This window comes from Leptodactylus fuscus, chromosome 3, assembly GCF_031893055.1.
Source record: "Leptodactylus fuscus isolate aLepFus1 chromosome 3, aLepFus1.hap2, whole genome shotgun sequence".
In the NCBI taxonomy this organism is placed as follows: domain Eukaryota; kingdom Metazoa; phylum Chordata; class Amphibia; order Anura; family Leptodactylidae; genus Leptodactylus; species Leptodactylus fuscus.
Window position 1 is genome coordinate 67051585 of NC_134267.1, and position 18880 is coordinate 67070464.

Consider the following 18880-nt stretch of genomic DNA (forward strand, 5'->3'; position numbering starts at 1 on the left):
ATCTGCAGGTTCTTTTAGTGCCTGGAACATCACCTTCGTGTGCTACAGCCCCTCCCAGGAGTCGCATTGTGACCAGAGATCCCGATCTCCAGCTGTCTCTACTGTTAGCCCTGACCCTCCTGCTGATCCTTCTGAACTACCCCCAGCCTCCTCCCAGGCCAAGGTTCCCCTCCACAATGGCACTCTCCACTGTTGGCCCCTGCTACCCCTCCATCACTGGACCCTATGGTGGGACAAGACAAGATAAGAGGCTCAAGTGTTCCCTTGGCGCAGACAAGCCCTATTCTTCATGAGGGAGGTAAGCTAGTCTCCTCACCCTCTGCACTAGCCTCTCAGGACTCTGCCTCGAGCTTTCTCCAAGCTCAACTGTAAAGATAGGCTTTCCTCTCACAACTGCCCACAAAGCAAGACTTCAAATCCTTCATCCTTGAAGTAACTGAGACTTGTCAGGTGGAGATTTCTTTGGTACGCAGTGTCTTTTTATATTGTCCTGCTTTTTCTTTCTTTTGGTCCATGAGTTTCTACCCTGCTGTTTTTTACTAGATTGTTGTGCAGGGAGATGTGGAGCTCACTCAGCTCTTTTCCCACACTACTTCAGTAGTTATGTAACCTATTGACACTCCACGACCGATTCCCGGGTCACTCTCCCAACAATAGGGGTCATCACTGTTTATTGTCTTTACTACTATTGTTTCTTCATTGCTAGTATACTGAACTGGCTGTTTATAATTGTCCCATAGCAAGAGATTTAGTTATGCCCTTAACCTGATATTTGACTCTTTTTATGTGTTGTTCCCCTTGCAGATGTTATTTGTTTCTGTGGGTCCTCTGCAAATTGGTGACGGACAAAACTGATATCAGAAATTTGGAAACCCATCATGTACAACACTTTCTCTTATACACTCACCAATGCTACTGAGAGAGGTAACAAGGCTCTTACACTGTTGGCCAAGGCTCTCTGGAACCACCACGAGGCCTCCACACCTCATACTGTATGTGACTCTTGAGTAATAAGAGTGACTCTTGAGACTGTTTACAGCATCACCCAGAGGCCATTGCATAAGATTTCAATCTTGCTATGCCAAACTGTATAGTATGTACGTAGTCAAACATCACTCCACCCCTGCCCTGCTTTTGAGTCTGGATGCTGAGAAGGTCTTCAATCGCCTTGATTTGTCATTCATGCTGACCATACTGGAGAGCTTTGGGTTCTCAGGAACCTTCCTTACGGCAATTTGAGCCCTCTATTCCCTCCCCATGACGGTGATAGAGCTCCCTCACTCCTTCTCAGCTTCCTTCCCCATCCATAAGGAAACGAGACAGTGCTGCCCACTTTTCCCCCTTATAGTCGCTCTCTGCATTGAACTGTTCGCAGCAATAATTCAACGGGAATCAGATATAAAAGGTGTCAGAGTCCAGGACAGAGGGTTTGAGATTTCCCTCTTTAAGGATGACGTGCTTCTTACCCTAACCTCTCCTCCCATCACCCAACCCAACTTAATGAGGGTACTGGGGGTTTATAGTGGCCTCTCAGGCTATAATATTAACTCCTCAAACACTAAAGCACTACCCCTAAACATTCCCCATGACCTCATAACTCTCTTCTGTGGTAATTATAACTTCCAGTGGAGGGCTACCTCAATCCATTATCACCCCCAAGTATGCAACACTATATTCTGAAAATTGCATGGATTTCCATCCCAAAAAAAAGACATACTGATAGGGAAAAATGTACATTGTGAGCTCTATGTGAGGCTCACAAGCTACATAAAAAAAAGAAAAAAAAAGAAAGGCTATTCGTCTCCTACCTTGCTCAGTCGCTTCCAGCCCGCCGTTCCGTACAAATACCGTTTTTTACTGGTATGCAAATGAGTTCTCTCGCAGCAATGGGGGCGGGCCCCAAAGCTCAAACGGCAATGGGGGCGTCCCCATTGCTGCCAGAGAACTGTCTCCAGCAACGCCTCCATCTTCAGCTGCAACCGCCTCTTCTGTCTTCTGTCTGGGTCAAACTGCAACGCCTGCGCAGTTGGCTCTGCCAGTGAGACACCAGTAGAGCCGAGTGCGCATGCCGGCGGCCATTTTTTGTATTGAACTACAGGAGCAAGAGCGGCCTCCCAAAAATGGCCACCGGCTGGCATGCGCACTCGGCTCTACTTGTGTCTCACTGGTAGAGCCGACTGCGCAGGCGTCAGAGTTGACCCAGACGGAAGACGATGAGAGAAGGGGAGGATGCAGCTGAAGATGGAGGCGTCGCTGGAGACAGTTCTCTGGCAGCAATGGGAAGCCCCCATTGCCGTTTAAGCACTGGGGCCCGCCCGCATTGCTGCGAGACAACTCATTTGCATATCGGTAAAAGCCGGTATTACTACGGAACGGCGGGCCGGAGGCAACTGAGCAAGGTAGGAGACGAATAGCCTTTCTTAAGGGTATTCCGACGTGGTAATTAGAAAAAATGTTGGTTTAGTGGTAGAACCCCTTTAAAGGGATTTTCTGGCCCGAACAGCATTTTTCTTTTTTTTTATACTAATGACATTTTCCACAAGATCATGCTACGATCAACTGATTTACATAATGTATTTTTACTTAAAATGGTTTTCCAGCTAAACAGTGTTTTGTTATTTTTATGACCTATTCACCTATACAAACTATACAGCCGAGGTAGACTTTTTTTTATACATATACAGTAAGAGAGATTAATTTTTATGGGGACAGTATCTAATACTATTTTTTTTTTTTATCTTATTACCAGATGCATCCAAAATGCACCCTTTTTATTGCAATGCCCTAGCCCACTCATAACAGCTAAGGAATAGTCCCTCCATAGTAGCTAAAAACAGCAACAGGCCCTCAAACTAGACGCAGTCCCCCCATAATAGCTAGGTACAGGTCACCCCATAATAGCAGTAATAGCCCCCTTATAATAGCTAGGCAGATAGAATATAAAATAGTTAGTACAACACTCCCTCCAATAGTAGGTAGGTACAGCCCCCACGCACAGTTTTCCCCTTAACAGCCTACATAATCCCCAAAACAGCTAGGCACAGACCCCTTGCCACTCATAACAGCTGGACAAAAAACCTAGGCACAGTCTCTCCGTCATAAGAGCCATAACAGCCAGCCACAGATCTTTCCATACACATCTCAAACTGTAACACAGAGTTTTGTGTACTGATGATACAAAGATGTGTAATGCTGGCCAAGTGAGAATTCCTGACAGGCTGAGACATACCCCTGGCAGACAATACACATTGTTATATTGGCAATATATAGCATTATGTATGTGTGCACTGTGATGCTGGCAGGGATGTACAGGCTGTTCCCACTTGTTTACTGTTCGCTGCTGTTTGTCCCTTTACTTTAAAGGGGGATATACAACTGTATGTTCCTAAGAACATTAAGAAATTTTAGTGAACCTCTGAAAGTTTATGGCAATCTACAGAACTGTCAGTCCCAGCTTGGAAGATCAATCCCTATACAGCATGTTCGCCCCTCACAGAACACATATATTTTTAAAAAATGTATGCAGGGACAATATAAGTTAACAAAAGTAAAATTTAAAGGGATTCTACCATTAAAAAACTTTTTTCTGTGGATAACACGTCGGAATAGCCTTTAGAAAGGCTATTTGTCTCCTACTTTTAGATGGGATCTCCGCCACGCCGTTCCTTAGTAATACCGTTTTTTACCGGTATGTAAATTAGTTCTCTGGCAGCGATGGGGGCGGGCCCCAGCGCTGAAAATGCGAAGGCATCCCCACGGCTGCCAGAGAACAGGATCCTGCGCCGCCTCTATCTTCTGCTGGATCCTCCCCTTCTTTCTTCAGCAGCGTCACGTCTGTCGGCTCTTACACTAGTAGAGCCAACTGCACATGCTCGCAATTGCAGCCTCGGAACTATGGCCGCGCATGCACAATCGGCTCTATTAGTGTAAGAGCCGACAGAGGTGACGCTGCTGAAGAAAGAAGGGGAGGATCCAGCAGAAGATAAAGGTGGCGCAGGATCCTTTTCTCTGGCAGCCGTGGGGACGCCCTCGCATTTTCAGCGCCTGGGCCCACCCCCATCCCTGCCAGAGAACTAATTTACATACCGGTAAAAAACGGTATTACTAAGGAACGGCGCGGTGGAGATCCCATCTAAAGGTAGGAGACGAATAGCCTTTCTAAAGGCTATTCCGACGTGTTATCCACAGAAAAAAGTTTTTTAATGGTAGAATCCCTTTAAAGGGGGATATACAATTGTATGTTCCTAAGAACATTAAAAATATTGGAGCAAGCTTACAAAACTGTTTCTTAAAGGAAAAAAAAAGTTGTTTCCCATAGCAACCTATCAGAGCACAGCTTTTATTTCTTATAGTGCAGTTTTCATATATCCGCCCCCACTGTGTATAACAATAAGAAGTGCCCCCTTTGAGGTCTGGGAATTCCTAATTACGGTATGTTTCTGGAAAACACATTTTCTGTATTTCACAAAAAGTGGTTTATTGATGTCTTAGACAAATTTTTTTTATGTGTTACATATCCTGTCTGATCGTGTATTGTTTTATTAGTACAGTACAGAACATCCCAGTATGTGTTGTGAAAGTACCTGTAAAAATAGCTGGCTCCCCAATGAATGTAGAATTAAACACCAATAAAGATTTGTCAGCTAATCCACACGCAAGCTTCACTGCGTCCCCTATACAAAACATTAAAAAAAACAACGTTAAAAGCGTGCTTCCTTATGACACAGCAAATAAAACTGTGCTTCCCTATTATTGTCCTGGAGTTGGGCACACGTGTAGGCATTTAGAACTTTATCACGTTTGTTCTCAGTAAAACTGCAAAAAAAGCTTATAAGAATGTCACTTCCAATACACATTTAACATATATTTCAGCTTCTCCATTCCAAGTACAATGAAAATGTTCTAGTACGGCTGCATGCATTCTGTTACCTTACATGGAGCATTTGGGACAAGAGACTGGTATGTGTATAACATATGGGCATACTTTTACAACCTGGTTATGAGAAAGTCGAGACAAGGGATGAACAGGATGTCTCCATATATACAGTGAACACAGTAAAGACATCATGTAATATTCAGGTTTTCTTATCCTGAAATGAACCCTTCATGGGCCATATTTTACTTACAATGATTAGGAACAATATGCCACTTTACAGACAGTGGTTGTACATTTAAGACACAAGTGTCACTTTGCTTTTTGGTTTTTTTAAACACTTTTGTAAAATAATACTTAGGCTGTTTTATTTTTTTTTAAATAGTCTCCAAAGTTTTCAATTAGAAATGCTCTAAATAGCATTACAAAGGAAAAACCATATACACTATACACACAGAATATTGCGCTGTTACTTGCAGAGGTAGACCTTTCAGCCTGACTCTAATTTGCTTTGTGATGCTACATTTGTCAGTACATACAGTAAAACTGTTTTCCCTGACTGTTACGGATTAGGATAGTAAGCAGTCTGACTTTTCTCCATAAACTATTGACCTGTTGAAGAGTCAGGTTTTTAGTTTAAAAAAAAAAAAAAAAAAAAAAAGGCAAAATTCTCTAATAAACTATACTGCAAAAATGTTCAAAAACACATCCCCTCACCCATATAAATAATGTTTTGTTCCTGAACTTTAGTACCGCTGATCACCATCGGAGCATGCGGGAAATGCAGTTCTAACTGCAGGTCATCTACCCCATAGTATTAGCGTCTCCTTTGTAGGGTGAAGTTACTAGTACATCGGCTCCTGATGAACCTGTATATCGCTAGACAGGGGGAAACGCGTAGAGCCAGAGCCAGATTGAGTGTGTGATAGTGAACTTTATTTTACAAAGGTCACTAATTCCTTACTGGGGCTTATGGAAAATATTTTGCACTGCAGTTATTGCTTGATTAGTATGTGGAAACAATATACTGTATATACTCAAGTATAAGCCGAGTTTTTCAGCACAGTTTTTGTGCTGAAAAAGTCAGCCTCGGCTTATACTCGAGTCACAGTTACAGACTCAGCATCCGGACCCGCATACAGACACCGGGTGCCGGGCCTCAGCATCTCCACGGTCATAGCAGTAGCGTGGCGATGCTGTTCATTTCAAACTGCAGAAGTACTTACGGTACTTCTGCTAGCAGGCCCGGAACACAGACACCCCCCCCCACACACACACACACGTAAGATCAGGCCACGAACCTGGTGTGTGTCTGCTAGCAGAAGTACCGTAAGTACTTCTGCAGTTTCAAATGAACAGCATCGCCACGCTCCTGCCAGGATGCTGCGGCCAGGATGCTGCGGCTGCGGCCAGGATGCTGCGGCCCCGACACCTGCCCTGGTGTCTGTGCCAGGTCCAGATGCTGGGTCTGTAACTATAATGGCGCCGCTCTGCTCCAGAGCGGTCGCCATACCAACCGGCCCCTCCACTGTAACTTATAGCGGTAATGCTGGAACTAATGCCTGCAATCAGAGATTGCAGGCATAAACTTTGACATCTCGGCTGTAAGTGTTACAGCGGAGATGCTCTCCGATGATGTCCCGGTCCAGTGATCGTTGTCAGGCACCGAGGGGAACCGACATGCTGCGGAGGGAGGAGGGAGCGGGCGATCCTGTGGATAGGCTCGGCCTTGCTGAGAGAGATCCCCTGCCACAGGCATGAGGGCTGAGGGGTGGACCTGGAGGAGAACCTCGGCCGTCCGGACCTGAAGGGGAACTGCGGCCGGCCACCGGCAGAAGCGCTTCTGCCGGGGATTCCTCTCAGCGCTTCTGCTGGCGGCCAGTTGCGTTTCCCCTTCAGGTCCGCCCCTCAGCACTCCTGCCGGGGATTCCCCTCAGCGCTTCGGTAAAGGCTCCCTGGCCTGCAGTGCTTTTCTTTTGCAGGCTGCTCTATGCAGCCTGCAAAAGAAATGACGATTTTTGCAATGTATTGCAATGCATTAGCATTGCAATGCATTGCATTAGTGATCAGACCCCCTGGAATAATAAATGCAAAAAAAACATTTTTAAAAAAAGTTAAAAAAAAAGTATTAAGAATTCTAATCCTCCCCCTTTCCCTAGAACAAAAAAAAATTAATAACAAATACTGTGAAAAACATACACGTTAGGTATCCCTGTGTCCAAAAACGCCCGCTCTACAAATCTATAAAAATATTTTTCCTGTACGGTAAACGCCGCAGCGGGAAAAAAAGTTGTCTAACTGCCCCTATCCTGAGACTGGGTTTCCCCCCCCCCCACACTTGGAAATCAGCCTAACTACAGCCAGTCTAAATATAGGGTATCTGCAGTGCTCCTATTCCATCGGTAAGGGGTTAATAGCACTGCAGATACCCTATATTCAGCCAGGCTGAATTCCAAGTGGGGGAAAAAAAAAAACTGTCCTCAAGCTCAGGGAAGGAACAGACAGACAACCAAAACACCCCCTCCCCTTCCCCAGCGTCTGCTGCACCCAAAAACTCCGGCCATTTTCATTTTTGAAATTTTCCAGTAGCTGCTGCATTTCCCCCCCTAGGCTTATACTCGAGTCAATAAGTTCTCCCAGATTTCTGTAGTAAAATTAGGGGTCTCTGCTTATATTCGGGTCTGCTTATACTCTAGTATATACGGTAATCAGCATCCACATGTGTGAACCCAGCCTGGCAGGATTTTTAGGTGTGGGTGTTAGTTTGAGGGAGTCATTGCTGTTTCTCCTAGGGGCATGATATAATAGGAGTATCCCATTGCTTTCAGTGCTGCAGTTAGTGGGGCTTACAGCTTCTTGATGCAATTTACAATAATAGGTGATACTCCACGTAGCTCTGTAGTCATGTTAATATACCCCTCAAATTAGCCTATGTGTTTTAGTGACGTCTGACTGACACGTTTTTATATATATTTATTAAAAGTTACATTTTATTGATTTAGTTAGTACACCACTTTACTGTGACTTAAACTGATGTGCAACATCAAGCAATGACCTTTCATATGGTACCCCTCACTAACATTTCTGATACTGAAAAGTCAAGTTATAAGCTTTTGAAACCTTCTGCAAGTTTAACTAGGCTAACTAGTAACAGGAGGAGCTTCATTTAGTCATGTAGTCATTGCACTAATTCACACACTGTCAGGCTAGCAGTTATACAAGGTATCAGACTGGCATCTAACAATGAGGGACATGTCAGTCAAGTCACATGGTGCGGTTTTTGTAATGAGTGTATGGTTGGATTAAGCTTTTCTCCACCCCCTGTGACTAGTTAGGCCTAGTTCACATCTGTGTTCGGTAATCTGTTCGGGGAGTCCGCAAGGGGACCCCCCAGACTACTGAATGCACTGATAAGTGGTGAGCACTGAAAGCACACGGACCCCATAGACTATAATGGGGCCTGTTTGCTTTCCGCGCAGTCTCCGCACAAGTCATGTGGACAGGAAACAAGTTCATGAAGTACTTTTCTGTCTACATGTTCCGTGCGGACAATGCGCGGAGAGAACATGGACACCATTATAGTCTTTAAGGTTCGTGTGCTTTCACTGCACCCCGCTTGCCAATGCGTTCGGTAGTCCGTTCGGGGGGGGGTTCCCATGCAGACTCCCTGAACGCAGATGTGAATCAGGCCTTAAAGGGGTTGGCCACTTTCAGACCAATATTGACAAACAAATGTACAATAAAAAGCTATACAATTTTCCAATATACTTTCTGTATCAATTCCTCACGGTTTTCTAGATCTCTGCTTGCTGTCATTCATTCTGTTACTTCTAGTGGATAAAAGTCTGACCATGGTCATGTGATGAGCACTCACGTGCACAGCTGATTACCAGGCAGCTGTCTGAATATTGTGCTGTGACGATAACAAGCGGCACCTGTGTACTCATCACATGACCATGGACCATAAATCACATGACCATGGACCGTAAATCACATGACCATGGTCAGAGTTTCATCCTCCAGAAGTAACAGAATGAATGACAGGAAGCCGAAATCTAGAAAACCGTGAGGGATTATTACAGAAAGTATATTGAAAAATTGGATATCTTTTTATTGTACATTTGTTTGTCAATATTGGTCTGAAAGTGGCCAACCCCTTTAAGGTAAATTTTCATATGCCAATTTAAGGTTCCAAAATATTATAACATAACTGGCTCCCTTTAAATATCTGAGGTGCACAGTCAATGAAATATAAAGTAGTTTAGCAAAAACATAAACTACACAGAAATTTGTTTAGAGGACTGTTACACTGGCAAAAATAGTTCATGACTTTTGCTATACCTGTTAAAAAATGTACTGATACAGATAAAACAGCAGAACAATAACGTCTTGTTCACACAAAGGAATAAAAGAAAGCAACATTTATCCTATTTCTGTTTTTTTGTTTGTTTGTTTTTAATCTAATCCTAGATTTGGGAACAAAATCATGAAATGCTGCTCCGTGTGAACACACTAACATGAATTATTACAGAACAAGCACAAAATTGCTTCTGTAAAAAAAAATATGTAAAACAGACAATGCACGTTCAAAGGAGCTAAATACTCCTTCTGTTGTGATACAATCTTAGTAGAATTCCTACCAGAGTACTGAACACCACAGGCCGATGTTGACTTTGATGATAGTCTTATCTGTTTATGAAGATTGCTGGGTACTTGGATATCCAGTGGATATTCTTTTCTGGCTCCATTAAAAGTAAGAAGAATCAATCATATCTGTCCTGTTATTTAAGACTTACATAAAATTTCAACTACTTAGCCACTATATATGTGAAAAGACAACATGTGAAGCTTTTATAGCTTAACTAATAATAGTTGTATTAAATAAAAGGGTGGAATGAAAAAGGTAGTTTTTGGAAATCAAAAATAATACCATCCTACTCTCAAAGTTTTGTTGCCCTGGTTATATAATTTTTGCCATGACATTGACATTCGAGTCAGGTAAGTAGTCCCACAATATGCAGTATGCGTGTCCCATATTTGGTGCTGAGTGGGGTTGAGCCGATCTTGACTTTTCAAGATCGATTTTAAAATCCGATTTCCGATCATTTTTCATTCGAACCCGATCTCGATCCCAATGCAAGTCAATGGGATTTTTTTATTAATCGGAGATCGGATTTTAAAAGCAATCCTATTCACTATACAGCATGGAATCACGCTGTGTAGTGAATCAGTAAAGTAGCCAGAGGATTTTTTTTTAATCCTCTGGCTACTTAGTCCCCCCTGGTGTCCACTTACCTCCAGAGATGGCTGGTCCTGTGCCCCATGCCTTGATTCTTCGCCTCGCTGCTGCGCCACGCTGCTTTTCTTCCTTCGCTGCCCCCTCCCTGCCAGGTTAGGAGAGTGTGGGCGGGTACTGGGAGGGGAGACGTCACGTCTCCCTGCCCTGTACCCGCCCACACTCTCCTAAGCCACAAGCCCCGCCTACCTAGCGCTTTAAACACTAACCTGGGAGGCGAGGCAGCGAGGCAAGAAGAAGGAGGGCACCGGAGCAGCCATCTCTAGAGGTAAGTAGCTGCTAGAGATGTTTAGTTTAGCCTTCCATTCGAATGAATGGAGGCAGCCGACGTGCAGGGGGTTAAGGCTGTGTGCCAGCTGTTTCCATTCATTCCTATGGAACTGCAGCGGAGCCTTCACACTGAATATACAGCGTATACTCAGTGTGAAGGCTAAGCAAAGCATTGTGGGAAAAATCACCGATCTCCATCCCACATAAAAAGATCGTGTTCGGAATTCCGATGGCGATTGTGAAATTTTCTTGATCGCCGATCGGAATCCGATCTTTTCTGAACACGATCGCTCAACCCTAATGCTGAGCCAACTTGATGTGTCTGAATATTATATTACTCACCTTTTATAAAGTGCAGACAGTAGTGCGGCTTCTCAGCGGCTAAAGCCATCGGAAATATGTATTTTCTGATGGCTTTAGGCATATCTCCCAACTTTTGAAGATCAGAAGGAGGGACAAGATGTGCGGCACGAGCAACGCATTGCCGCGAATTTAGCTCTGCCCACTTTTATGTTGACTCCGCCCATTCTCATTCATTTTTCATGTGCTCCCACACAGTATAATCCTCCTACAGTCACCCGTACATTATATGTCCCCCCGCTATCTCTACCCCAGTTTCATATAACCCCTTCATCTGCCCCCAGTTTTATGTCCCCCCCTCCATCTCTGCCCCCAGTTTCATGTCCCCCCTCCATCTCTGCCCCCAGTTTCATGTCCCCCATCTCTTCCCCAGTTTCATGTCCCGCCATCTCTGCCCCTAGTGTCATTTTCCCCCATCTGTTCCCCAGTTTCATTTTCCCCCATCTCTGCCCAGAGTTTCATGTCCCTCCATCTCTTCCCCCAGTGTCATGCTGCCCCCTCCCTTTATCTGCCCACAGTTTTATGTCCCTCCATCTCTGCCCCCAGTGTCATGCCGTCCCCCCCCCCTTCATCTGCCCACAGTTTTATGTCCCTCCATCTCTGCCCCCAGTGTCATGCCGCCCCCCCCTTCATCTGCCCACAGTTTCTTGTCCCTCCATCTCTGCCCCCAGTGTCATGCCGTCCCCCCCCCCTTCATCTGCCCCCCAGTTTCATGGGCCCCTTATGTTCCACTATAATGTTTAAAACCACTTATACTCGCCTTCCAACGCTCCCCCGCTGCTCTCTCCGCAGTCTCGCTCACTCATATAGTTGTAGGCGCGATGTGACGTCATCACATCGCGACTACACATGCAGAAGCGGCAGCGTTAAAGCAGAAGCTGGCTGTGACAGCTCCTGCTTTAATCGCTTGTGTGTTCGACTCATCTCCTACTTGTTCAGCTCCTACTTGAAACCAGGACATACCTCCCACCGACCGGGATAGTTGGGAAGTATGCTTCAGGCGACCCCTGTGTTTTGGTTGTTCGACACCCACCGGGGTCGCGACCCACAGGTTGAGAACCGCTGCCTCAGACTAAAAACGTGCTAGATCAACCATGAAGAGGAACTGCAGCTACTTGTGGTGGGTTCTGCACATTGTTTTGAATATTAACCTTCGAAAAAGAACTATTAGAAAAAATTCACATGAAACTTTTTTAAAAGTTTTCTATGTACTTGAGATGTCATTGTGTATTTTGTATAAGGTTTCACACTTTTGGTGGTCAGTTTGGGAAGAAAAAATTGGCGCATCCTTGGGGCGCACACAGCATGAATTGCTGGATTACCTTCCTGGCTCAAATGTCAAAACTATTAAAATATTTCTCAAAACATGTACCATATTTTTCAGACTATAAGACGCACTTTTTTCCCCCCAAATTTGGGGGGAAAAGAAGGGTGCGTCTTATAGTCCGAATGTGGACGCAATACAGACCCAGCATCCGCTGTAATAGGAAGGCGGATGCCGGGGAGGGTTAGACACCGGCACATGTACCAGGGCCTGAGACAGTGGACGCCTATTACAGTGGATGCCGGGTCTGTATTGGCGGCCCCTTCCCCCCCACCCAAAGTGTAAACTCCCCACCGGGGCCGGTCCCCGCCGGCCCCATACCTGTAAAGTTGCAGGCCGGCTCCTGCGTGGCGATATCGCAGGAGCCGACCTGTTCGGGTGACAACCGGGAGCCTAATGATGGCTCCCAGGCCTTTCATTGCTATATTACCATTGCGGCTAGTCTATGACCAGCCATAATAGTAATATACAGAATGTCCCATAGACGGCAATACAGTTGTATTGCCGTCTATGGGACTTGCAATCCAATGATCGCAGGTTCAAGCCCCCTAGGAACTAATAAAATAGTTTATTAAAGGTCAAAGGAAATTAAAAAAAAAAAAAGAAAAGAGCAACACAGATTTATGAAACCAACACAGGTATACCTCAACCTTGTGATAAAGTCCTTCCATAGGGGTCTGCTGGGATCCCTAGTATGACTATAGGGCAATCCAGTGATATAAAGAACTGGCAGATAATCTATAAAACACTGCAGGGAAAGCAATGTTTTATAGATGATCTGCAAGTATTTTTATTAACCCTATTTTCTATATATGTTTGGGATCTGAGGCATCAGTATTTGAAAAACTACCAGAAAATTGAGAGATCTACCTTGATATCTCCTTCTTTACTTTTGAAACTTGAATTGCTTTTATATTTGTTTTTGGGGAAAACATCTTCATTCTGGAAGAAAGAAAATGATACTGTAGAATAACATTGCCAATAACATTCAAGTACATAAAAAAAATAAGACAATAGGTGCATATACACATCAGCCACAGCACATCTGTCTCACAAGAGCTGAACTGCAGAAGTCCAAGCTATCAGGAAACCGCAGATGTTATATTGATGGCTACTTTTAGGCCATGTTCACACAATGGAAAAATGAAGATTTTTCGGAGTACATCCACCTAAGATTCTTCTTCATTATCCCAGCTCTCTGACTCCTTACAATGGAAAACTGAAGCAGAAATTCAGATTTCCCTCACCAATTAGGCTTGGACAAATCAAAGGTTTGTCTCGCGTCATGCACTCTGTGGCTGAATTAGCTGTGGATTCCGCAGCAAGATCGAGCTGCTGATTTTAAGGTTTAATGCACCCACCACAGAATAATGGTCCCCATACAGAGGCTGTCATACAAAATAATGGCCCCACATACAGTGACCCCATCAGTGTCCTCAAATAAGCAACCAAAGTTTTATTACAGTATTTACCTCTTTGCTTGCTCCCCAGCCATGCTCTTCTTCTGCTCCTGGTGTACTGCCCTGAGCGGAGCAGGAAAGCGCGAGAAGGGCTGGAAAGCAGCTGCCTGCAGCTTGTAGACCACAGGCCTGTCACCTACAATTCAAAAAGTGGTAGGGCAGGAAGCCTATGCTTCCTGCTCTTTCAGAAACAGAAGTAGGGCAGGGCTCCTCTTCTGACAGTTTCTGCAAAGCAGATGTATCTTGTATGTAGTCTATAGCTCTAAGGATTGGTAATCCATAGTGAAATTTAGACAACACCTTTAAGTACATAGAAAACTTATGGATAAGAAGGTTAAGCTGGCTATTACACAGTGAACGTAGTACTTCCTCATTTCAGTTCTGCAACTGATCATTACATTGTTTCTGTTATCCATAATTAGAATAACCATGACAATAAACAGCCATACGCGATAACATAATAAGTTAATTGGTAGAATAACTACATAATATTTTCGTTCTCTGTGCCCCGTTCCCAAACTAAACATATTTTTCCTCTGCTATACTTCTTAGATTACATGACACATTTCTGTCTAGTAGGGTCAAGGTCAATATTACGGAAAATGTTTAGTCTGCAAATGTGCAAATGAGCCAAAGATTTCTCCATATGTGCTCTACTTGTTGTGCAATATAAGACAGGCAGACCATGTTCAGGCATCAAAAAGAATAATAACCATCAATGGAAACAAGTGATGAATGACAACATATATAAACTATACACCAGTGCTACTTTCTGAAATATACTGTATATCTATAATTATCTATGTATTTACAGGACAGACCAAAAGTTTGGACACATCTTCTTATTCAAAGAGTTTTCTGTATTTTCATGACTATGAAAATTGTAAATTCACACTGAAGGCATCAAAACTATGAATTAACACGTGTGGAATTATATACTTAACAAAAAAGTGTGAAACAACTGAAAATATGTCTTATATTCTAGGTTCTTTGAAGTAGCCACCTTTTGCTTTGATTCTTGCTTTGCACACTCTTGGCATTCTCTTGATGAGCTTCAAGAGGTAGTCACCAGAAATGGTCCTCCAACAGTCTTGAAGGAGTTCCCACGAATGCTTAGTACTTGTTGGCCCTTTTGCCTTCACTCTGCAGTCCAGGTCACCTCAAACCATCTCGATCGGGTTCAGTTCTGGTGACTGTGGAGGCCAGGTCATCTGGCATAGCACCCCATCACTCTCCTTCTTGGTCAAATAGCCCTTACACAGCCTGGAGGTGTGTTTGGGGTCATTGTCCTGCACCCGGGGCTGCAGCTTATTCAAGATCCGCCCTGGACCACATACACTCACCGGCCACTTTATTAGGTACACCTGTCCAACTGCTCGTTAACACTTAATTTCTAATCAGCCAATCACATGGCGGAAACTCAGTGCATTTAGGCATCTAGACATGGTCAAGACAATCCCCTGCAGTTCAAACCGAGCATCAGTATGGGGAAGAAAGGTGATTTGAGTGCCTTTGAACGTGGCATGGTTGTTGGTGCCAGAAGGGCTGGTCTGAGTATTTCAGAAACTGCTGATCTACTGGGATTTTCACGCACAACCATCTCTAGGGTTTACAGAGAATGGTCCGAAAAAGAAAAAACATCCAGTGAGCGGCAGTTCTGTGGGCGGAAATGCGTTGTTGATGCCAGAGGTCAGAGGAGAATGGCCAGACTGGTTCGAGCTGATAGAAAGGCAACAGTGACTCAAATAGCCACCCGTTACAACCAAGGTAGCCAGAAGAGCATCTCTGAACGCACAGTACGTCGAACTTTGAGGCAGATGGGCTACAGCAGCAGAAGACCACACCGGGTGCCACTCCTTTCAGCTAAGAACAGGAAACTGAGGCTACAATTTGCACAAGCTCATCGAAATTGGACAATTGAAGATTGGAAAAACGTTGCCTGGTCTGATGAGTCTCGATTTCTGCTGCGACATTCGGATGGTAGGGTCAGAATTTGGCGTCAACAACATGAAAGCATGGATCCATCCTGCCTTGTATCAACGGTTCAGGCTGGTGGTGGTGGTGTCATGGTGTGGGGAATATTTTCTTGGCACTCTTTGAGCCCCTTGGTACCAATTGAGCATCGTTGCAACGCCAAAGCCTACCTGAGTATTGTTGCTGACCATGTCCATCCCTTTATGACCACAATGTACCCAACATCTGATGGCTACTTTCAGCAGGATAATGTGCCATGTCATAAAGCTGGAATCATCTCAGACTGGTTTCTTGAACATGACAATGAGTTCACTGTACTCCAATGGCCTCCACAGTCACCAGATCTCAATCCAATAGAGCATCTTTGGGATGTGGTGGAACGGGAGATTCGCATCATGGATGTGCAGCCGACAAATCTGCGGCAACTGTGTTATGCCATCATGTCAATATGGACCAAAATCTCTGAGGAATGCTTCCAGCACCTAGTTGAATCTATGCCACGAAGAATTGAGGCAGTTCTGAAGGCAAAAGGGGGTCCAACCCGTTACTAGCATGGTGTACCTAATAAAGTGGCCGGTGAGTGTATATGTCATGAATCTGGGAGATATACTATGACTCCAGCACTCTACCTTCTCACAATATATTTCAAATATATATATATATATATATATATATATATATATATATATATATATATATATATATATATATATATATACACACACACACACACACACACAGTATATATATATATATAGATGCCGACACAGGTGCCGGGGCATGCGGCAATGCTACGCTCCTGCCCTGCGGGAAGCCAGCAGCGGCAGGAGCGTGGCGATGCTGCAATTCCGCTCCTCCACCTTCCCGAATGCGTCCACATTCAGACTATAAGACGCACCCTTATTTTCCCCCCAAATTTTGGGGAAAAAAAGTGCGTCTTATGGTCCGAAAAATACGGAGTGTATATATATATATATATATATATATATATATATATTAGGCAGACAGAGGGAAAGTTGTGAAGGGAAGAAATATCTCATTAAGATGGCTCCCCTCCACTTGGTAATGGCCAAATCCATATCCAGGTTTGGGTTTAATTGTAGACCAGGGCTTGAAGCTCTAGTCCTGGGTTTTGTTACAGCAGCAGTAAGAGCCTTAATATAATATTATATATATATATATATATATATATATATATATATATATATATATATATCACAAAAACATCCTGCAAAATATTTTGGAATTGCAATCATTTTTCTACAAAGCCGCCTCATTGCAGGGGCTCAAATTGAACAAATGAACACTATTATTAATAAAATGAGCATTTTAAAAAAAATTGTAGATAACCCTTTGCAGGCAATATCTGTCTGAAGTCTGGAAACCACAAACATCAACAATTTCAGGGTTGCCTCTTTTATGATGTCTTTACTGCAGCTGTTTTCAGTTTTTGCTCGTTGTTGGTCTTTCTGCCATAAAGAGGTTGTCCGGGTAATTTTTTTTTTTTTAACTGGACAACTGGTTGGAGGTAAAAAAAAAAAAAAAAAAAATAAAGATCATACTCACCTGTCCTCGATGCTCCGCTGTCCACCCGGCGCATTCTGGTCCTTCTGTTCTGGCGTCTTCTGAAAGTGAAACTGTTCACTGGCTGTGACGTTACAGATCCCTTCCGCTGAAGCCGCTGATTAACCTCAGTGGTCACATGTAGCTGGAACTTCTGCCACATGTCAGCACAGATCCCAGAAGACTGGACTGCGGAGGAAGGTCCCGGAGCACCATGGAAATTGTTGATTCGGCCAGTCCTAACATTTCAATTATCTCTCTGGTAGATTTCCTTTTTTTTTTTTCAGCCTAAAGATGGTTTGTTTTACTTCTATTGAGAGCTTCTTTGACCGCATGTTTTGAGTTCTCAGCAACAGGCTCCAAATGCAAATGCCACACCTGGAATCAACTCCATACCTTCTACCTGCTTAACTGATGATGGATTAACAAGGGAATAGCCCAAGCAGCCCATTAAATAGCTTTAGAGATAACTATCCAATTACTTTTGGTCATTTGTAATTCCTAAATCCTTCTTCCAATTGTGATGTGAAAACCTTCACATAAAGCTTGATCATATAACTGTATCTCGAATAGGTTTTGGTAAGCAACTAAAAGGCCAAACTTGTGTCAATGTCCATATATTTCTGGACCTACCTGTATATACATACACAGTGTGTGTGTGTGTGTATGTATGTATAGATATATATATACTGTGTATATATATATATATATATATATATATATATATATATATATATATATATATATACACACACACTATATGTATATGTTATGTGTATCTATCTATTTATCTGTCTATGTTGTATTTAAGGGTTACATATTTCCGGACTTATCATCTAGTAGGACTTCCTCCAAATAGTGGACTAAGAGACAGAACATGATCACAGTAGCCACATAACTGTAATTGCTCAGTCAAACATATGTCTTCACACGGATGATGAGGTCTGGTATGTGAATTATTCAGACTAATATAAATTACACTCTGTGTGGCTCAAACATATTTCCTTGCGTCAAGACATGTCCCTTGTGAGCTCCTCAATACATTTTCCTTTGATATAATCATAGCATATAGAAGATATTAACTATATAGATGTTTCTACCAGCTCAACGTCATACTGCCTGCAAACAAAAGAAATCACAATGGGCTGATTGATCATAATCTGTACATCTAGTTGTATCCTCAGCTGCTGATACATTCTGTTATTATGCATATAAATATTTTGAGTAGTAAAGATTTACTGAAAAAGTAGGAAGATTGGAAGGGCACTCACCCACTGCATTTTGAGGCTTGAGAAAGCGCACATAGCTGCGCGAAACGGCTGTTGCCTTCTTGCCATTTTGATGCTGTTTTTCCCTCCCTACACAAATTGCTTTTAAGATGTGATACCTTAATAAAAGAAGTCTTTTATGAAGATGAGCCTCGGTGTGGGTGAGTGCCCTTCCAATCTTCCTACTTTTTCATTATTGCCATAGTGCTTTTTTTCTGGTTGTTGAGCACCCCCACGGCTCTTTATATATAAGGTCATATTCCTCCTATTCACCTCCAGCCTACCAGGATTCATATTTACAGACCCAGCAGTGCCATCCTGTTTACCTTCTCCTTCCAGTCTACTAGTAAAGATTTACTGATTGACTTTGGCTAAAAGCTGGTAAGAGAGGTCTATGGAATAGATAGATCGAGGAGCCGCCAAGTGATACAGAAACAGAGACACACAATAATAGGTAGTAGTTTTGAATCTCACCCCAAATGTTTTATTTAG

The 18880-nt window shown here is 43.4% G+C and overlaps 1 protein-coding gene across 1 annotated transcript in view; it reads right to left on the bottom strand.

Moving 5' to 3' along the window:
* The window catches only part of WDR27 (WD repeat domain 27), a 225337-nt gene that overhangs the window by 167007 nt on the left and 39450 nt on the right, over window positions 1-18880 (bottom strand). The window contains exons 14-16 of the mRNA XM_075267691.1: window positions 13000-13065; window positions 9514-9626; window positions 4584-4673 (exon numbers count right to left, since the gene is read on the bottom strand). Coding sequence (XP_075123792.1) covers window positions 4584-4673; window positions 9514-9626; window positions 13000-13065 — 269 coding nt within the window. The remainder of the gene's footprint in view (window positions 1-4583; window positions 4674-9513; window positions 9627-12999; window positions 13066-18880) is intronic.